The sequence below is a fragment of the Pleuronectes platessa genome, chromosome 7 (assembly GCF_947347685.1).
Source record: "Pleuronectes platessa chromosome 7, fPlePla1.1, whole genome shotgun sequence".
NCBI classification, from domain to species: domain Eukaryota; kingdom Metazoa; phylum Chordata; class Actinopteri; order Pleuronectiformes; family Pleuronectidae; genus Pleuronectes; species Pleuronectes platessa.
Genome location: NC_070632.1, coordinates 14,645,818 through 14,666,221, shown reverse-complemented (window position 1 = coordinate 14,666,221; position 20,404 = coordinate 14,645,818). Strand labels below are relative to the sequence as shown.

Below are 20,404 nucleotides of genomic sequence, written 5' to 3'. Positions count from 1 at the left end.
TAACTTCCCTTTTGGTAGGTTATCATTTCAGCTTTCCAGATGTCATAGAATACATGTCAAACTTTTTTCCATTTTCATTCCTTCCCCACAAGCTCTCTTTCCAGTGTCCAGGAATGTCTGGCAGGTGTGATTAAAAAGAGAAACCATATCCTGTGTTAAAATTTGAATTAAAAGCAGTTAAAGAAGCAGAAGTAGAAAGCTTGGAAAACACGCTACATTTTTTACTTTGTTTGCGATATCAAGGCACCGGGGAAACTGAGATTAAAAGTGGCTGAAATGCCCATCTCCAGCGCAGGTATAAATAGCCTGACATTGATAAATGGATGATTAATCCTTATTAATGTTTCAGCATTATTTTTTTTGAAAAACATCTCACATTATCATGTCCTGTTTTACCTAAGACATACAATCTGTACAGCCATAAAGTTTTGAACATATTTTATTGAAAGCGAGAATTGCAAGAAACAGGAACTGTTGGGATTTATTGTTATTTATCTCATCTCATCTCATCTTCGTCCGCTTATCCGGGGTCGGGTCGCGGGGGGAGCAGCTCAAGCAGGGGGCCCCAGACTTCCCTTTCCCGGGCCACATTGACCAACTCTGACGGGGGGATCCCGAGGCGTTCCCAGGCCAGTGTTGAGATATAATCTCTCCACCTAGTCCTGGGTCTTCCCCACTGGACGTGCCTGAAACCTCCCAAGGAAGGCGCCCAGTGGGCATCCTTACCAGATGCCCGAACCACCTCAGCTGACTCCTTTCTAAGTAAAGGAGCAGCGGCTCTAATCCGAGTTCCTCACGGATGGCTGAGCTTCTCAACCTATCCCTAAGGGGGACGCCAGCCACCCTTCTGAGAAAACTCATCTCGGCCGCTTGTACCCGCGATCTCGTCCTTTCGGTCATCACCCAGCCCTCATGACCATAGGTGAGGATAGGAACGAAGATCGACCGGTAGATCGAGAGCTTTGCCTTGCGGCTCTTGTTATTTATAACAAACATTAAAACCTTATTAATCCAATTACGTTTTTTTACCTGGAACAACCTCAATGTACAAACATTTATAACACCTCTACGAAAAGTATAATGAACATATACAAGTTTCAGGTTAAAAGAAGATATTTAGGGTATTTTTACTGCTGTCAAATGTCTCATCGGGACAAATTTGACCCAAACAGTATGTAAGGGTTAAACTGATGATGATGACTGAGAAACAGACACAGGCCTAACTCTTAAATCTCAGAGAAGTATCAGTTTTGTCCAGGATGTCCTCTCTAATTTTTGTATAATTTGGATGAGCGGCCAGAACCTTATGACACACATGTATGGCATTGTCATGCCTCTTTGCCTTTAAGTAGTTGAGAGCAAGCTTGTATCCAATAGATGGGCTAGTCTGAATCCCGTATTTCCAAGCCAGTTCATAGTTTTGTGCTGCATCATGGAATTTTCCATCTTTTTCCATCATATAGCCCAGATATTCATAAGCTTTACTGCATGACTTGTTATGCTTGAGGCATCTCTTCAGCAGGTCCCTCGCCAAGTCATACCTCCCTGAATGGATATAGATGTCTGCCAGGAGCAACCAGCTCTTTTCAAACTCATCGGCATCAACTAGGCTCCACTTCATCTGAGCTAAGGGTTTGAGCTGGTTCCTGGCCCGCAGATGATCTTTGAGCATCATATGAGCAGTTGCTACGGCCAACAGTGCTGGGACGTTGTCTTTCTCCTTTTTGGCAATCTCCATGAAATCTTTGAGGGCTATTTCCATGTTGGCCTTCTTTTTGGTTGCCAGAAGGCAGTAGTTCTCCAGGATGCGGAGCTGTAGGTGTCCGCATGGTGTCTTAGGCTTTAACTCCTTCAGCAGTTTCCTAGCTGTTCTTATAGCAAGGAGCTGTACTTCCTGCTTCTTTGTGGAGTTCTTCATTTCACTATCTAGATTCCCAACCATCTGTTCTCCCATGGGGTCATAGTCAGGGTTAAGGTAAATTTCCACCATGTTGTACATAGCCTGTTGACCCCAATCGTTGTCTGTCCGAGCTTTATTAAAATGGTGGAGGGCATCATTAAGTTCTCCTGTATACCAAAGATAAAGTCCCTTGCAGTAGTTCAACCCAGGGTCAAACTCAGTCGTGGAAGATTTTTTTTCTGCCATATCAAGAAATCTGGGCACTTCTTCCAACTTCCCAGCCCTCCTCAACACGTCGATAAGACATGACAGACTTTGGTAGTTGTCTGGTTTCCCCTTTACAAGTTTTTGACATTGGGAAACAGCCTGTTCATAGTCCTGCTTCCTTAACATGGTGTCAGCCATCATCATAGTTGCGTCCACATTAAACTGGTCATTCTTCAGAATGAGGCAGCATTGCGCCTGGCACGCATCAACTTCATCCAGAGTGAGGTGCAACCGAGCCAAGTCCAGCAACACCTTGCAATCAGTCTCACAATACACAAGAGCTTCCTTGTAGAATTTGACTGCAGTTTTATAAAACCCCAGTCGTTTGTAGTGTTGAGCGATCTCAGCGCAGATCTCTCCAGCAAACTGCTTCTGCATTGGGACAGTGTGAGGCTGCTCTGACTGCACCCTAGTAAGTACCTTTCCCTGCACATCCCGGGCTCTTTTTAGGCAAAGTAAAGCTTCCTCATTTTTGTCAACCTTGTTCTGGACATTTGCTAATAGGAGAAGATATTGGCAATACTCGTTGAGTTCCTTAACTTCATTCATTGGTTGATGGTCCAGCGCTTCACGCAATACCCTCTCACAGTCCTTGTACTTTTTCACCCTTAACAGCAGCACAGCCAGGTCATAGCGTAGGAAGCTCTGTTGCTTAGTTTTCAACACAACTTCATAGTAAGTTATTGCCTTGACATAGTTATGAGTCTCACCCAGTGCTTTTCCAATTTTGCCAACTAAACCACCATATTCTGGGTTTTTCTTCAGAACAAGGTCATACATTTTTATGGCTTTCTCTTGTTCTTGAATCGTCATATAGGCATCACCTAGCAAGATAAAAGTTTGACAGCTGGGCATCTTCCTCGCCATTTCTTTATAACAGCTTGTATACAATTTTGGATCATTTCTGTGGTTCAGATATATATCTGCCATTTTCTCATTTGCTTGGATGTAGTAGGGCTGCTTGGGACAAATGCTTCTAAGCATACTAAGCGCCATCTCAGAGTCACCACGGAAAAGGGCCATGTCTGCATCTGCAATAATGACACGTGGCTTCTCAGGGGTCCCAGAGAACTCAATGAGGGCATCTTGTATCACCTTTACTGCTTCATGCGTCATTCCCTTGAGCCTCAGGGCCTCAGCCAACTCCAAGAAGACAGAGACACAGTCAGAAATGCTCAGCTCAATCTTCTTCCTCTTGGACTTGAACAAGGATCCAGCTGTTTGAACACCTGGGAGACTCATGGCCATCTGCAATGTTTGAATAGCCTCTGTCAGTTTGCCCATTTTCTTCTGACACTTAGCCATGATCAGGTGGTACAAGAGATGTTCTCGAATCTCAAATTTATGGTTGAGGCAGGGTTCAATAGACTGGGAACACAATGTGAAGTTACCCTGCAACAGATGGATCTGTGCCATTAGTAGATGAGCTTCTGCATGAGAGGGGCACTTTTCCAAGCAACGATGGAGAATCCTCTGAGCAGTGTCAGTGTCGCCAGCGAGATATCTGACTTTGGCTAACAGGAAGACCCCTTGGTGGAGACCTGGCACAATCTTGACAACAGTATCCAACAATTTGTCACATTGCTGGAGTTGAGGAGCGAGAGTTTGGCCCTGGGCCGGAGGCTTAGCAGGACAAAGTGCAAGATACACTTTGACTATCTCCAAAAGGAAGTCTGGGTTGAGCTTCTCCAAGTACTCTACTCCCAGAGGCACACCTTGCAGTTTGGAGAGGTGTTTGTCCACTGCCTCGTCCAGCAGATTGGTAACCTCTTCCTGTGGTCTGCACGTTTTCACTGCCAGTAAAGCCCGTAGGTACAGTAGCTCTCCTGATTTTTCAATAGATTGTTGATTCTCTGCGAGAAATGCCAATTGTTGTTTTGCAGCCTCAAGGTGGCCCTCGATCAGCTGGCAATGAATTATGCCAGTCACAGCAGAAACACTGGTCTTATCCAAAGCCATGGCAATATTGTACCACTTCATAGCCTCCTTTATACTTCCCCGAAGGACCATCTGGTAGCCCAGCTCTGTGGCTAAATACGAGTCCCTGGAATCCACAGAGAAGGCTCTTTCCACCATCCTGAACGTTTGCTCAATCACTTTCTCATTTCGTCCACAAACACGAGTGAAGGCAAGAGACATTCTGTAGATTAGCTCAGGGTTGTGGGGTTCCAGATAATCCAAGTTTTTGATTAGGGTTGAAAGCCGTTTCACTGACTCAGTTATATCTCCATCTTTACATAAAGAATGCAGAGCTAACATCAGTACTGCCTCCAGGTTATTTCTATCCTTCTCTAAAAGCCTGCGCGCTACCTTTATGGCTTGATCCCAGTCTTGAAGGCTGAGCAGCAGTTTCATCTTCTTGATGAGCGCAGGCACAAACCCAGGGGAACTCTTAATGACCTGGTTGACCATTTCTAATGCTCCAGAGTAGTTCTGAAGATATTCATGGTATTGTGCCTTCCCCATCAGGGCAAAAACATCTGCTTTCTCTTTCAGTGCCTCATCAAAATATGTTCCAGCTTTCCTGGCATAGTCATCTTTACCAGATGTCACATCTATCCAGGCTTTAAGGAGGATCCCCTCTCTAGAGCCATTGGAGAGTTTGATCATTTTCTCTACGTACTCTTTTGCCTTATCATTTCGCCCATATAGCCAAAGAAACAGTCCAGCATAATAAAGACTCTTGGGGGACGCACTTTTACGATCATGTTTGATCTTTGCATTAAGTGCTCGAACGACTTCCCTGTCTGGGTTAGTCTTTTTTCTCTCAGCATAGGCAAGCGCTATAACTGTGCAGAGAGATACATCTTGACTATCTCTTAATGACTCCAACTCCACAGAAGCTTCTTGAGTTTGGTCTTGCATAATGGAACCATATGCTTGGAAAAAACTGTAGATGGGGTCATTGCCAAACTTCCTCTGAGCATCTTCTGCTGCATTTACAGCGTGATTGAAATACTTTCCATAGCAATAGAGCTCAATCAAAGCCAACATTGTCTCTTCAGCCTCTGACTTGGACATCTTCGAACAACTAGTTGTCTGGTAAAATGCAGTCAGATTTTCCTTGTTCGGTTTATTGGAAAAGGCAACTAACGTCAAGCATCTGCTTTTTCTTTAAAGCTTTTGATGCCTATGATCTTCATAGGTTAAAGTCACCATGCTAGCCATTGAAAATTGCTTGGAACTAGAACAATGGAAATTTTAAGTTTAATTAAAGGTCTTTCTAAAATTTTCTTGAAAACCTTAATTCTTTTGTAATCCCCTTTACTTCACACTTGTGGCTCATTTTGTAGATAAATACATAAAAGCCCACTGTGGTACTGAAGCAATAAGACTGTGTTTTTTTCTCACAGCGACCATCTCTCTATTTCACATTATTTACACAAATCTTGAATATCTGTGTTAAAGTTTTTGTGTAAAGTCTAAAAAATTGTTATTTTAAACAATAAACATTAATTAATTAATTATCTTGTATACCGTCACTTGACAAATATTCAAATGTACCCAAAGTTGATCTCATAAGCTGTGCATCCAGTAATTCAACAAAACATCTCAAGTCTTCATCAGAAACACATATTTCCCTCTTTGTGGGGCGGCTGTGGCTCATGGGTTAGAGCGGTCGTCAGAAAGTTAGTGTTCCAATCCCAGTCCTCCCTTGTCCACATGCCGAGGTGTCCTAAGGCAAGATGGTGAGGTGTGGCCCATCTTTGTATCCAGTCTTATATACAACACCGCAGGTTATTCAAATAGAGTTTAAAACAGTTAGTAAAGCCAATTTTGTCTTACTTTCCTGAAACATGAACATACAGGTAGAGTTCCTTTTATGTTCACATATTTAAGATACCTGCTTCGTTGATTTATGCTTCTGAAGAAAACCAACTGAGAATGTATTTTCACCCTGACACTTACAACTTGTATACTTCCTCTAAGGGTAATTCCAGCCATTGCAAGCATTTATTCCTCAATAAAAGTCCCTGAAGGCCTTAGGTTTTTTATAACAGTTTTATTTATTGAGATCTCTCATTTCGTATTAAAAAAAACTGCTAGCAAGTTTAGAAAGTCTTCTTAAAAGTTGAACATTTGTACAGTGACAGTATCATTATTGAATGAACTACATTGTAATCAATGGAAAATGTTATCAACGCCACGGCTGAATTACAGACATGGAGGATTGAGGAGGCAATCCCTTTTTAATGTTGCTTCCTCCTGAAAGAGCAACCTGTAAAACAAAAATGAACATGAGTTAGTAAGCCTTCTAGTTTACAACACAGGGGATATGTCAGTAAACTGTCTGTTGATTGTGACTTTTAACAAAGTAAACAGCTCTATCTGTACATTGGAATTAGGATGTTTTACCCTCTGTCAGTCTGGCCTTTCCTCCTTTTGGCTGGCACAACACAGTTGAGCATCCCACACAGAGAACCACCGTCTGTGCATGGCTGAACACAGTGGTGATCTTGTAGCAGCCTGCAAAAAATACTGGGTTAAAACTGCGAACAATAGATTAAACATATAAGTGCTAGGTAATAGCCCCCCTCTTAAGGGTCGCAAGATATATGTGAGGGCTCCAAAGACTATAAATACTACAAACATTTTAAGTTTAATTTTCATGAAACATAATTTTACCTCTTTGTGTCTTGCAATAATACACATGTACCATCTGAGAAGTTTAAAGTTGATAAAAGTAAATATGATGAAAAAAGGTCATATCACATAATTGTATTGTCTTAAATGAAACTCATCGTATCTTTTAAAACTAAAATTCAGCTGCTTGAAGTGTAGAGCTGTCAGAATCTTGCAGTGGTGCAGTGGTGTAAAAAGTGCAATATTTCTTTCTGAAAAGTAGAACATTGTAAATTTGTTGTTAAATTTAAAAAAAAAGAACTTGAGTACTTATGTACATAATGCTACGTTTTCATTAGAAAAACTATTCTACAGAAACACCAGCCGTCCACTCTACTCCGTAGCTTTAGAGCCAACAAAACTGCGAAGTTTGGAAACGCTGCTGGGCCCATTTTTTGTTTGAAAACTCTGGGGCCGTGTTTTAGTATAGAGGGACAGAAAGTGAGATGTTTGGTAGATGTTCGGAAGAAAACAACAAGCATTATCCTTGTTTACCAGTGTAGACCAAAACATGGATAATCAATTAATTAATTATAGGTGTAGTTGTCAAAGTTGTCTTTGCTAACAGCTGTCAGTCTGTGTAGTTAAATTCTGCAATTTAGAATGATACGAGTGCTTACATGCGTAGGATACAAGCTATAATTGGAGCAATCTGCAACAACTCCCTTGTCCAGAGGGATGCGCTTGCCTTCCTGTTTCCACAGCATGTGCATGCCCAGTGTATGTGAGGGGTCATGGACGGATATTGTTTTAGTTTGAAAAAAGCCATATTCAAATTAAAAACATAGTAGTATGGATGTAGCCTCAATGTTATCTACAGAAGGGTTAAATCTGTGGATAACAATGACAGGTAAATGAGTCACTGTGCGACTTAACACTGTATCTGACCTACAATGAGACTAGTCTTGTGAGTAATGTACTGTATAGATGCTTTTAAGACATGGCCTCCAGAGGATGTCGGGAGAATTGGGTTCAGACTTTCTCCACAGTTTGCCTTTCCCAAAGGAGATTCTCCGCTCAGACAAATTCACGATAACACAGAAATCTCTGGAGTGTTCAGGTGACGACGGGTGGTTCAGCAGGAAAACGCAGGATGTCATGTTTAAATTCTGCTGCTGCTTCTACTTTTATCCCTCCGTTTTTTCATCCTTAAATAATTTGTAACATTCCTCACTTGCGGAGGAGCTCCTTCTGTGTATTCACATCAGCTCCTCCTGACTTTCTGCGGGCTTTCTAAAAGGGAGCCACATGTAAAAAGTCTGGAGGCTCTCAGTCGGACATTTTCATTCACACACACACACAGCGCCTCAACAGAATGTCAGGAGAATCTTTGGAGTTCAGATTATGTGTTATGACCTGAACAGGCTGGTCTCATCAAAATTTCGTTTGAAATGTTACTAAAGAACATCCGCAAAAATTCGTATGAATTCGACTTAATCGTGAGTCAGGCGGCTGGGGACAGGTGCCTTATGCGCTGCTCTCTCCGTGGCAACAAAATACATGGCGGATAATCACTTTATTCTTTATGGTAAATTAAATATTTTCATCGTTTATAAGTGTGTTTGATCAACTTTGAAGCAGCGCATTTTAGGATTATTTTCATAATCTTTTTTCAGATGGTTTGTATGATCTTTTGTTGTTAGTTTACTTTTAACGGATTTATTTTATTGTTGCTATGGACGCTTCCCTCTGCCACCATAGTCCGGCTCTCACATATAAGGCAACCGCAGTTTAAAACTCCCAAACCGGGACCATTGTCGCATGCCGTGGACGTGTACTTTGTGATGGAATGAGTGAGCGTCCTGGAGCTCCTTGAAAAACGTAACCTAGCATTACAGCGAACCGCTTGAGTGGACCTCAAGCTGGTTCCTTTCCCTCCACATGCGGCTGCGAATCACAGAGCGTCCTGAGTTGGTGTCTGCGGTACAATGAAATATTTCATTGTTAAAACATTTTTTAAAGATTTAATGTATCCCACAATGTGTGTACCTGTATGACTGTAGAGACGGGCTCTACGTTGTCTCAGGCCCAGTGAATTCTCCTCAATTCTTCTCCTCACTTCCAGGAGAGAATCACTGCTGCCAGCTGGTGAATCTGAACAACACAAAGCAATACTGTAATTTGATGTACATTGTGTAATGCAATCTTACCAAGTATGTTTTCTGATCTTATTTGAACACGGAGATATTAAGACACCTACCATGTTCAGCCCAATCCTGTACATCTGTGACCCACTGCTGCACAGTCTCATCATTCAAAGACAGGTCCTCCTTGATAGCCTCTAGGCTCTGCCTCTCCCTCTGAAGATCCCTTTGTGTCTGTGGGGAAAATAGAGAATACAAATATTATCTATTCCTCACTGAGATTGCAATGTGGCCTTTTAAAAAATAAATGACAATTACCTTATGAAATCTGGAGCATAAGGTATTGCACATGTTTTTCACCTTCCTTTTGTGCCAGTCCATGATCTGGACAGTCAGCATGTCTGTGCGGGCTGTAACAAACAGATTTTTTTTTCAATACAATCAATGATACACTCTTAATTATGCTAATTGTCGTGTAATGCTATTGAATGATTAGCCTTGATGTGCAAATATTATATTAGATAAGTCAGAAACTGCAACCAACCTCCTTTTCCCATAAACTTGGTGTTTATGGCAGTCCTGGAGAGGAAGGAGTTGACCATTTCCACCTCCTCTCCCAAGGTGGAACCAGCTCCATCCTGATTTCCTCCTCCCCATTTTATCTATCATTTTAGGATGATACCGTGCATCCCATTAGTAGAAGGCCAGAGAAACATTCGCTGTTGTTTTGGCTCTGTGATCCAGCACATTTAAATATAGATAATAATAATAAGAATAAAGTGTGTAGTTTAAGCTTTAACCTGAGGTGGTTTACATGCATATTAGTTAACCCCACAAGTAATTTAACAAATGAAAATGAAATTGATGTCTAAAATTACCTCACACTACATACCGTGTGCTTTAGCATGAAGCACAGACAGAAAGGGTTTCATGGTAGTGAGGTGATGATATTCAGGGTAGGCTTCACAAATTCTGCTGATGTAAGGCCAATATTTGCAAATAACGTCCATGCAAAAGAAGGTTGGAGGACTGATGGCAGAGACTTCCTTCTGCAGGAACATGGGATAAGCGAAGATCTCACCCCTGTAGGATTGCATCACAGCATTATGTCAACAATACATAATAAACTGACAAAAAGACAGAAGTTAGGTTTACGATTAATAGATGAGTTTATGGTGTTAGCAAGTATATGTTCTGAAAGGGTGAAACCTTTTTGGAATAGATGTTAGTAAGAGGGTTATCAAACTTGCCTGAACATATTCAGAGCACGAAGAATAATCCCATGTCGGCACACAGCTACTTCTATACCCTGTCGAACAATGGTACACTTAATTTCACATAATTTATCTGCACAGTAGAAAAGTTATCTACCCTTCCAGCAAAGAAATTGCTAAAAAAAACAATGTTACTGAGGAACAAAATAAAACTGCGCACACAAAAATGACATACATCTTAATATAATATAGATTAAGTCTGATACCATCTACATAAGTTTGTAACAGAATTAGCATGTTTATTAGGGACTTAGTATGGTAAATAGTAATTCCAAGAGAAATCTCTTACAACACATACCTGCTCATCAAGGCTGGAGCTACTCCTCTTACTCGTCTCTTTGGCTGCATTCAGCTGAGACCTGCCACAAACCCCCTTTCCTGGCACCTAAAAATGACAAAACATCGTCACAGAAGTCATTTAAATTAATTTATGAAAATTTTGGGTGTAATTTTGCAGGATATACTTTTGCAAATGGTAGTACTCATCTAAAATAAAATTGGGCTTGCAGTATACAAAGTACAATGACAAATTATGTGATTAAAAACATACACTCTTACATGCTTGGTCCTCCTTTGGATGTCTTCCACAAAGGCTGCCACCTCATCATCTTTGCAGAGAAGCACACCCTCAAAGTAACCTGCTTCATCAGTACTAGAGAACATACATAGCAATATATGATCATTTTAACATAAATACACAAATATACATAAATATTGCGGCTGCTGCTTCAGCAGTCACGTAATCTATATTTGGGAGTCCCAGCTGTGGGAAATCCTAATCTGAGGAAAACACAGATTTTCAACCACATGTGGATCTATGAGTATCTTGATAGATACCCACAAGCTCATTATTTGTAGGCATTGAAATAAAATATGTTAACATTAACAATTTAAATGCAAATAGAAGGTTCCGTCACTTGAGCACAACAGGTTGAATGTGTTAAGAATCCCTCAAGTGTTTTTTTTTTTGTTTGGCTCCCACTATAACAGTGTGCATTGCTTAAGAATTTACACAAACACTCTTGACATAACAAAAAAGAGCTGATACATGGACATGATAGGACAATGTAACATAAAAACATAGACACACCACCCATCCTTTTTGAAGCGGTAGTGCTTCCTGTTTCCATCGACGGACACAGCCAGCATTTGTGGACAACAGGCTGGGCAGATGAACGGCTGCTCCGAACACAATTTGTTCACCTCGTAAGAGCTTATCACCCACTCCATGAAGCTCTTGTAGAATGTGTCAGAACACACTTTACCAGTCTGTTGAAATATCCATTACAATTTAAGTTATACGTATGCAGAATTATAAGGAGACATTGATAAATATTGTAAACATATAATATATGCCAACCCACCCTGCCACACTCTGTTGTTTGTGCATCGAGCATTCTCATAAAGCTCAAGCGAGAATTCCCTGGAGCAACCAGCTTCATTTCCTTGAACCCTTGAAATATGGCTACATCATAAAGTGTGTAAAAATTTATTGTGGCCGGCCAGTAGCCGCTAACTTGTACATCTTTGAGCTCTGGTTTCCAGCTAGCACAGCAGCTTCCACACCGCAGCTCTGGGAGGTTCAGATCATATCGCCCTTGGTAAAAAACAAAACTTGTTATATTCTCTGATAAGAATATAAAGAAAAGGTGCTCAAAAGCCTAAACTTGTCTGACAGTATGGAATGTTCATGCTATTGAGTTACCTTTCATGTTTATGAAGACTATAGGTCTCCCTGGAACAACATTTAGACTCTCTGGAGGGCATTCACAAATATGGTCTGGCATTTCCATTGGCAATATTCTTACTAAGGGAAAAGAGATTAAAAACATAAATAAATAGATTTGTGTTTTTAAAAAGAAAAGAAAATATATTTATTTACCACATATGTGATGAGAATAGTGCCCGTCAGCATCATCTTTCACCACAACTGTTGGCGGCAGTGGCTTGTGGAAGCCATGAATCCTGGATGCCCGATTGTGAAGTGCTTGGGACTGATGATGGCTAATGTCACAATCACAGCAGTAGTATTGCATGGGCATGCATTCAGCGCATCTGATTGTGGCGTCCTTCTTTAAGCATCTCTGACAGAGCTGTGGTTTGATGCAGTTTGCTCTGAGCATATTGTCCACAAGCTGTTGTCTGGCTTCCTTCCATCTCTCTGACGAGAAGATGTTTCGAGTCTTCCAGTCGCTGGCTGTTGTTGGTGTGCTGGCATCAATAACGACATCGGTGTCATCGTGTGAAACACTGAGAAGACTCTCAAGTTCTTTTAGTGCATTCTCTGTTTCAGGAAGAGAAAATGGTGTATATAAGGAAAAGTATGGGCTGGGCCATCAAATTTGTTTGCCAATCAAACATGGCACAGAAATATAAATATAGAAACTATCGTCACTTACCAAGTCCTTCCTCTTGGTCATCGGGCATCTGTGCAGAAACCCCCTCAGGAACACTGGGAGTGGATGATCTGACCCGTTTCGCTAAGAAGAGAAAGTTTAATGTGAAGTATGCCAACATTTCATTGCAGTTTTAATGTCAATCACTACTAATCTTATTAGTTCTCAATGGAACTGCCCTTGTCTGTGGATCTCTTTGCTATTTATAGGTTTGGTCAGGTTACTATTTCAGTTGTCATAGTATATGACAACAAAACATAGACAGACATTATGGCAGAGTTCACAGTACAGTATATTAATGTTACTCTTGGAAATAGCGGAGTTAAAATGTGTTTGTTAATGTGAATGGTCCCTGATAAAAAAATAAATACAATGTTTCAGTATTTCATACCAAGCCAAAGTGTGGCCCTTGGTCGCATTTGTTGAAGAGTGAGGAGAGGATGTTTAGGTTGTATTGAGATGTAAACACTTCTGTTTGCGTTAGAAGATACTCTGCTTAATTATGGCATACCTTTGTTATTGTGCAATATTTCACAACAATCACCAGCAATTTTCTCTCAGCGAATAGTTTGTGCAGCATGCAAATTCGAGTATTGAACTAACCACATGAGTTTGATGAGGGGGACTTGCGTCTTTGGGCAACAATGTTGCCGTCTTTGTCCCGTTTCCTCCATCGAATAAAAGGTTTTGGTTTTGGTTTTGATTTTCTCTTTTTCTTAGGTGACTAAGAAGGACAAAAATCGAATTAAAGAAAATAAAACCATATAGACTGGCATAGCAAATCCTTTAATGAAAACAGGAAAATGGAAAGTGTATCGAAAGTGTTACAATACCAGAGTTGCGTTGAGCTCCTTGATCATAGATAGTGCTGCCTTCTCCATCTCTTCAAGATGAGCCTCTGCATCCTGTAGTGATGACATATTGCCTAAACAAGCCACGAAACTACTTACCAGAGACTTAGTATGCCACTGAAATTGGGGTAACAGGTCTTACAGGGAGACAGACAAATAAAAACCACACACAAACACATACAAACAAATGAGACACACTGTCTCACACAAAGAGAGAGGACAAAGGACAGATGTTGGCTCTTAAAAGAGCCGTTTTTTTTTATCTATAAAGGACTTGGTTGAGGTCGGAGTAGGAGCAAGGGACAGGTAAGGTGCGGTAGGTGAAGGAGAAGAATGAATCAACATCCGGCGCGAGGCAGTGTGGGGGGGGGGGGGGGGGGGGGGCGAAGGAGAATGACGCAACTTCCGGCGCACGGCTCTTGTTACGGACGTGGTTATGTGCTGTAGAGCGAGGAATTTACGGGGCGAGGAAAATAAAAAGGCATTTTGTCCTGATTAAATACACATCTTGTGTGTCCTTCTTCTACCGATGCCTTGCACTATATGAAAAGATAGTAACGTAACGGGGGCAATTTACAAAGTGTTCCGGTTTGACGGCAAGGAGCGACAAAAGCGTCCATAGCAACCCTCTTAGATACGACAGAAACTCTTCGGAATAACGAACAAACCAAACATCGTAGAAGGTCACTGAATGAAAATATTGAAACTGAAACACACATATCTCGCCATAAATATCTTCAAAACACATTTTTATTAAGAAACATTGCTTAAACATAGCGTTTTCCAAAAAAGAATACAGCAATCTCCGCCATGTTGCTTTATCAGAGCACCGCAGAGCGAGAGCACGGCAGAGGTCTGCGCAGGCGCACTGGTCGTTTGGAGCATTTCGTCATATCTGTACGGATATTTGTACATTGCATCTTTAGTACGATATCTTACGAACCGTTTCGTGAGACCATGTTGACCTGAATCTAGTCTGTCATTACTCACCTGGACACTTCACATCCATAAAGTAGGAGTTTAACTGAAGTCAACGACAAATACAAATCAGAGGACACTTAACAGTTGTCAGGACATCCAGACCCGGTTGGTCAGATAAAAGTATAACAGTGGTTTTTAGTGTATTTGTAATGTACCAAGTACTTTTGTCCTGTCTCACGTTATATACGGTTTATAAAGATGACTACTTCTTCCTCTCGAGGTAAGAGGTCATTGGTTTTGTTTTTCAACTCATGTTGAAGCAATGATGACAAGTCACAGATGAGCACACACTGTATTTTCTCCCTTTCCCAAAACGAATATAAGTGTTAGTAAAAGAAGTAAATCATCCGGTTAAAACACAGGAGGGTCTTGTCTAAAAGCTTCGGGTGCGGACTGCTTCTTGGCCCCCTCTGTCGCACACGCCTTTGGTACCGCTGTGTTTCAGCAAATAGACGCCTCCTGTGTCTCAAGCAGCTACGTTAGCTAACTTCACGTAGCCCCATGTGCTGCGGCTGCTACGCGTCAACAACACAACCCCGAGGCTTCGCTTCGGTGAGAAGTCGACAGTTAACAACACAGACAGCCGACATCACTGCGCAGGGACAAACACAACACGCGGAGCAGGGAACTTAAAAAACTTACAAGCATTTTGTCCGTGTTAGCTTTAGCTTTCCTGCATATCCTGTGTTAAAATTTGAATTAAAAGCAGTTAAAGAAGCAGAAGTAGAAAGCTTGGAAAACACGCTACATTTTTTACTTTGTTTGCGATATCAAGGCACCGGGGAAACTGAGATTAAAAGTAGCTGAAATGTCCATCTCCAGCGCAGGTATAAATAGCCTGACATTAATAAATGGATGATTAATCCTTATTAATGTTTCAGCATTATTTTTTTTGAAAAACATCTCACATTATCATGTCCTGTTTTACCTAAGACATACAATCTGTACAGCCATAAAGTTTTGAACATATTTTATTGAAAGCGAGAATTGCAAGAAACAGGAACTGTTGGGATTTATTGTTATTTATAACAAACATTAAAACCGTATTAATCCAATTACGTTTTTTTACCTGGAACAACCTCAATGTACAAACATTTATATCACCTCTACGAAAAGTATAATGAATATATACAAGTTTCAGGTTAAAAGAAGATATTTAGGGTATTTTTACTGCTGTCAAATGTCTCATCGGGACAAATTTGACCCAAACAGTATGTAAGGGTTAAACTGATGATGATGACTGAGAAACAGACACAGGCCTAACTCTTAAATCTCAGAGAAGTATCAGTTTTGTCCAGGATGTCCTCTCTAATTTTTGTATAATTTGGATGAGCGGCCAGAACCTTATGACACACATGTATGGCATTGTCATGCCTCTTTGCCTTTAAGTAGTTGAGAGCAAGCTTGTATCCAATAGATGGGCTAGTCTGAATCCCATATTTCCAAGCCAGTTCATAGTTTTGTGCTGCATCATGGAATTTTCCATCTTTTTCCATCATATAGCCCAGATATTCATAAGCTTTACTGCATGACTTGTTATGCTTGAGGCATCTCTTCAGCAGGTCCCTCGCCAAGTCATACCTCCCTGAATGGATATAGATGTCTGCCAGGAGCAACCAGCTCTTTTCAAACTCATCGGCATCAACTAGGCTCCACTTCATCTGAGCTAAGGGTTTGAGCTGGTTCCTGGCCCGCAGATGATCTTTGAGCATCATATGAGCAGTCGCTACGGCCAACAGTGCTGGGACGTTGTCTTTCTCCTTTTTGGCAATCTCCATGAAATCTTTGAGGGCTATTTCCATGTTGGCCTTCTTTTTGGTTGCCAGAAGGCAGTAGTTCTCCAGGATGCGGAGCTGTAGGTGTCCGCATGGTGTCTTAGGCTTTAACTCCTTCAGCAGTTTCCTAGCTGTTCTTATAGCAAGGAGCTGTACTTCCTGCTTCTTTGTGGAGTTCTTCATTTCACTATCTAGATTCCCAACCATCTGTTCTCCCATGGGGTCATAGTCAGGGTTAAGGTAAATTTCCGCCATGTTGTACATAGCGTGTTGACCCCAATCGTTGTCTGTCCGAGCTTTATTAAAATGGTGTAGGGCATCATTAAGTTCTCCTGTATACCAAAGATAAAGTCCCTTGCAGTAGTTCAACCCAGGGTCAAACTCAGTCGTGGAAGATTTTTTTTCTGCCATATCAAGAAATCTGGGCACTTCTTCCAACTTCCCAGCCCTCCTCAACACGTCGATAAGACATGACAGACTTTGGTAGTTGTCTGGTTTCCCCTTTACAAGTTTTTGACATTGGGAAACAGCCTGTTCATAGTCCTGCTTCCTTAACATGGTGTCAGCCATCATCATAGTTGCGTCCACATTAAACTGGTCATTCTTCAGAATGAGGCAGCATTGCGCCTGGCACGCATCAACTTCATCCAGAGTGAGGTGCAACCGAGCCAAGTCCAGCAACACCTTGCAATCAGTCTCACAATACACAAGAGCTTCCTTGTAGAATTTGACTGCAGTTTTATAAAACCCCAGTCGTTTGTAGTGTTGAGCGATCTCAGCGCAGATCTCTCCAGCAAACTGCTTCTGCATTGGGACAGTGTGAGGCTGCTCTGACTGCACCCTAGTAAGTACCTTTCCCTGCACATCCCGGGCTCTTTTTAGGCAAAGTAAAGCTTCCTCATTTTTGTCAACCTTGTTCTGGACATTTGCCAATAGGAGAAGATATTGGCAATACTCGTTGAGTTCCTTAACTTCATTCATTGGTTGATGGTCCAGCGCTTCACGCAATACCCTCTCACAGTCCTTGTACTTTTTCACCCTTAACAGCAGCACAGCCAGGTCATAGCGTAGGAAGCTCTGTTGCTTAGTTTTCAACACAACTTCATAGTAAGTTATTGCCTTGGCATAGTTATGAGTCTCACCCAGTGCTTTTCCAATTTTGCCAACTAAACCACCATATTCTGGGTTTTTCTTCAGAACAAGGTCATACATTTGTATGGCTTTCTCTTGTTCTTGAATCGTCATATAGGCATCACCTAGCAAGATAAAAGTTTGACAGCTGGGCATCTTCCTCGCCATTTCTTTATAACAGCTTGTATACAATTTTGGATCATTTCTGTGGTTCAGATATATATCTGCCATTTTCTCATTTGCTTGGATGTAGTAGGGCTGCTTGGGACAAATGCTTCTAAGCATACTAAGCGCCATCTCAGAGTCACCACGGAAAAGGGCCATGTCTGCATCTGCAATAATGACACGTGGCTTCTCAGGGGTCCCAGAGAACTCAATGAGGGCATCTTGTATCACCTTTACTGCTTCATGCGTCATTCCCTTGAGCCTCAGGGCCTCAGCCAACTCCAAGAAGACAGAGACACAGTCAGAAATGCTCAGCTCAATCTTCTTCCTCTTGGACTTGAACAAGGATCCAGCTGTTTGAACACCTGGGAGACTCATGGCCATCTGCAATGTTTGAATAGCCTCTGTCAGTTTGCCCATTTTCTTCTGACACTTAGCCATGATCAGGTGGTACAAGAGATGTTCTCGAATCTCAAATTTATGGTTGAGGCAGGGTTCAATAGACTGGGAACACAATGTGAAGTTACCCTGCAACAGATGGATCTGTGCCATTAGTAGATGAGCTTCTGCATGAGAGGGGCACTTTTCCAAGCAACGATGGAGAATCCTCTGAGCAGTGTCAGTGTCGCCAGCGAGATATCTGACTTTGGCTAACAGGAAGACCCCTTGGTGGAGACCTGGCACAATCTTGACAACAGTATCCAACAATTTGTCACATTGCTGGAGTTGAGGAGCGAGAGTTTGGCCCTGGGCCGGAGGCTTAGCAGGACAAAGTGCAAGATACACTTTGACTATCTCCAAAAGGAAGTCTGGGTTGAGCTTCTCCAAGTACTCTACTCCCAGAGGCACACCTTGCAGTTTGGAGAGGTGTTTGTCCACTGCCTCATCCAGCAGATTGGTAACCTCTTCCTGTGGTCTGCACGTTTTCACTGCCAGTAAAGCCCGTAGGTACAGTAGCTCTCCTGATTTTTCAATAGATTGTTGATTCTCTGCGAGAAATGCCAATTGTTGTTTTGCAGCCTCAAGGTGGCCCTCGATCAGCTGGCAATGAATTATGCCAGTCACAGCAGAAACACTGGTCTTATCCAAAGCCATGGCAATATTGTACCACTTCATAGCCTCCTTTATACTTCCCCGAAGGACCATCTGGTAGCCCAGCTCTGTGGCTAAATACGAGTCCCTGGAATCCACAGAGAAGGCTCTTTCCACCATCCTGAACGTTTGCTCAATCACTTTCTCATTTCGTCCACAAACACGAGTGAAGGCAAGAGACATTCTGTAGATTAGCTCAGGGTTGTGGGGTTCCAGATAATCCAAGTTTTTGATTAGGGTTGAAAGCCGTTTCACTGACTCAGTTATATCTCCATCTTTACATAAAGAATGCAGAGCTAACATCAGTACTGCCTCCAGGTTATTTCTATCCTTCTCTAAAAGCCTGCGCGCTACCTTTATGGCTTGATCCCAGTCTTGAAGGCTGAGCAGCAGTTTCATCTTCTTGATGAGCGCAGGCACAAACCCAGGGGAACTCTTAATGACCTGGTTGACCATTTCTAATGCTCCAGAGTAGTTCTGAAGATATTCATGGTATTGTGCCTTCCCCATCAGGGCAAAAACATCTGCTTTCTCTTTCAGTGCCTCATCAAAGTATGTTCCAGCTTTCCTGGCATAGTCATCTTTACCAGATGTCACATCTATCCAGGCTTTAAGGATGATCCCCTCTCTAGAGCCATTGGAGAGTTTGATCATTTTCTCTACGTACTCTTTTGCCTTATCATTTCGCCCATATAGCCAAAGAAACAGTCCAGCATAATAAAGACTCTTGGGGGACGCACTTTTACGATCATGTTTGATCTTTGCATTAAGTGCTCGAACGACTTCCCTGTCTGGGTTAGTCTTTTTTCTCTCAGCATAGGCAAGCGCTATAACTGTGCAGAGAGATACATCTTGACTATCTCTTAATGACTCCAACTCCACAGAAGCTTCTTGAGTTTGGTCTTGCATAATGGAACCATATGCTTGGAAAAAACTGTAGATGGGGTCATTGCCAAACTTCCTCTGAGCATCTTCTGCTGCATTTACAGCGTGATTGAAATACTTTCCATAGCAATAGAGCTCAATCAAAGCCAACATTGTCTCTTCAGCCTCTGACTTGGACATCTTCGAACAACTAGTTGTCTGGTAAAATGCAGTCAGATTTTCCTTGTTCGGTTTATTGGAAAAGGCAACTAACGTCAAGCATCTGCTTTTTCTTTAAAGCTTTTGATGCCTATGATCTTCATAGGTTAAAGTCACCATGCTAGCCATTGAAAATTGCTTGGAACTAGAACAATGGAAATTTTAAGTTTAATTAAAGGTCTTTCTAAAATTTTCTTGAAAACCTTAATTCTTTTGTAATCCCCTTTACTTCACACTTGTGGCTCATTTTGTAGATAAATACATAAAAGCCCACTGTGGTACTGAAGCAATAAGACTGTGTTTTTTTTCTCTATTTCACATTATTTACACAAATCTTGAATATCTGTGTTAAAGTTTTTGTGTAAAGTCTAAAAAATTGTTATTTTAAACAATAAACATTAATTAATTAATTATCTTGTATACCGTCACCAACACTAACGGCCACACCGTTAGTGTTTCAATCCCAGTCCTCCCTTGTCCACATGCCGAGGTGTCCTAAGGCAAGATGGTGAGGTGTGGCCCATCTTTGTATCCAGTCTTATATACAACACCGCAGGTTATTCAAATAGAGTTTAAAACAGTTAGTAAAGCCAATTTTGTCTTACTTTCCTGAAACATGAACATACAGGTAGAGTTCCTTTTATGTTCACATATTTAAGATACCTGCTTCGTTGATTTATGCTTCTGAAGAAAACCAACTGAGAATGTATTTTCACCCTGACACTTACAACTTGTATACTTCCTCTAAGGGTAATTCCAGCCATTGCAAGCATTTATTCCTC

The 20,404-nt window shown here is 41.6% G+C and overlaps 3 protein-coding genes across 3 annotated transcripts; all 3 read right to left on the bottom strand.

Annotated features, from left to right (window-relative positions):
• Positions 1-1,044: 1,044 nt before the first annotated feature.
• On the bottom strand, positions 1,045-6,016 carry LOC128444817 (tetratricopeptide repeat protein 21B-like). Its single transcript, XM_053427472.1, has one exon. The coding sequence runs from the start codon at positions 5,186-5,188 to the stop codon at positions 1,220-1,222; it is 3,969 nt and encodes a 1,322-aa protein (XP_053283447.1). The 5' UTR covers positions 5,189-6,016; the 3' UTR covers positions 1,045-1,219.
• A 138-nt stretch (positions 6,017-6,154) lies between these two features.
• On the bottom strand, positions 6,155-20,358 carry LOC128444815 (tetratricopeptide repeat protein 21B). Its single transcript, XM_053427471.1, has 3 exons — positions 14,386-20,358; positions 6,524-6,634; positions 6,155-6,386 (listed from the first exon to the last, which is right to left on the bottom strand). The coding sequence occupies exon 1, from the start codon at positions 19,602-19,604 to the stop codon at positions 15,636-15,638; it is 3,969 nt and encodes a 1,322-aa protein (XP_053283446.1). The 5' UTR covers positions 19,605-20,358; the 3' UTR covers positions 6,155-6,386; positions 6,524-6,634; positions 14,386-15,635.
• On the bottom strand, positions 9,419-13,721 carry LOC128444820 (uncharacterized). Its single transcript, XM_053427478.1, has 12 exons — positions 13,378-13,721; positions 13,148-13,268; positions 12,548-12,628; positions 12,031-12,432; positions 11,854-11,955; positions 11,513-11,745; positions 11,239-11,417; positions 10,707-10,800; positions 10,447-10,533; positions 10,125-10,183; positions 9,753-9,957; positions 9,419-9,536 (listed from the first exon to the last, which is right to left on the bottom strand). Exons 1-11 carry the CDS (start codon positions 13,462-13,464, stop codon positions 9,759-9,761), a joined length of 1,644 nt encoding a protein of 547 aa, XP_053283453.1. The 5' UTR covers positions 13,465-13,721; the 3' UTR covers positions 9,419-9,536; positions 9,753-9,758.
• Positions 20,359-20,404: the final 46 nt, after the last annotated feature.

What these genes read in the sequence shown, in the direction of transcription:
- LOC128444817 (XM_053427472.1), bottom strand. Translation starts at nt 5,188, where the DNA reads ATGTCCAAGTCAGAGGCTGAAGAGACAATGTTGGCTTTGATTGAGCTC.
- LOC128444820 (XM_053427478.1), bottom strand. Translation starts at nt 13,464, where the DNA reads ATGTCATCACTACAGGATGCAGAGGCTCATCTTGAAGAGATGGAGAAG. An exon ending in CCCCTCATCAAACTCATGTG is followed by an intron (nt 12,629 to 13,147) that starts GTTAGTTCAATA and finishes TTCTCTTCTTAG; the next exon opens with CGAAACGGGTCAGATCATCC. An exon ending in AGTCTTCATAAACATGAAAG is followed by an intron (nt 11,746 to 11,853) that starts GTAACTCAATAG and finishes TTTTTTACCAAG; the next exon opens with GGCGATATGATCTGAACCTC.
- LOC128444815 (XM_053427471.1), bottom strand. Translation starts at nt 19,604, where the DNA reads ATGTCCAAGTCAGAGGCTGAAGAGACAATGTTGGCTTTGATTGAGCTC.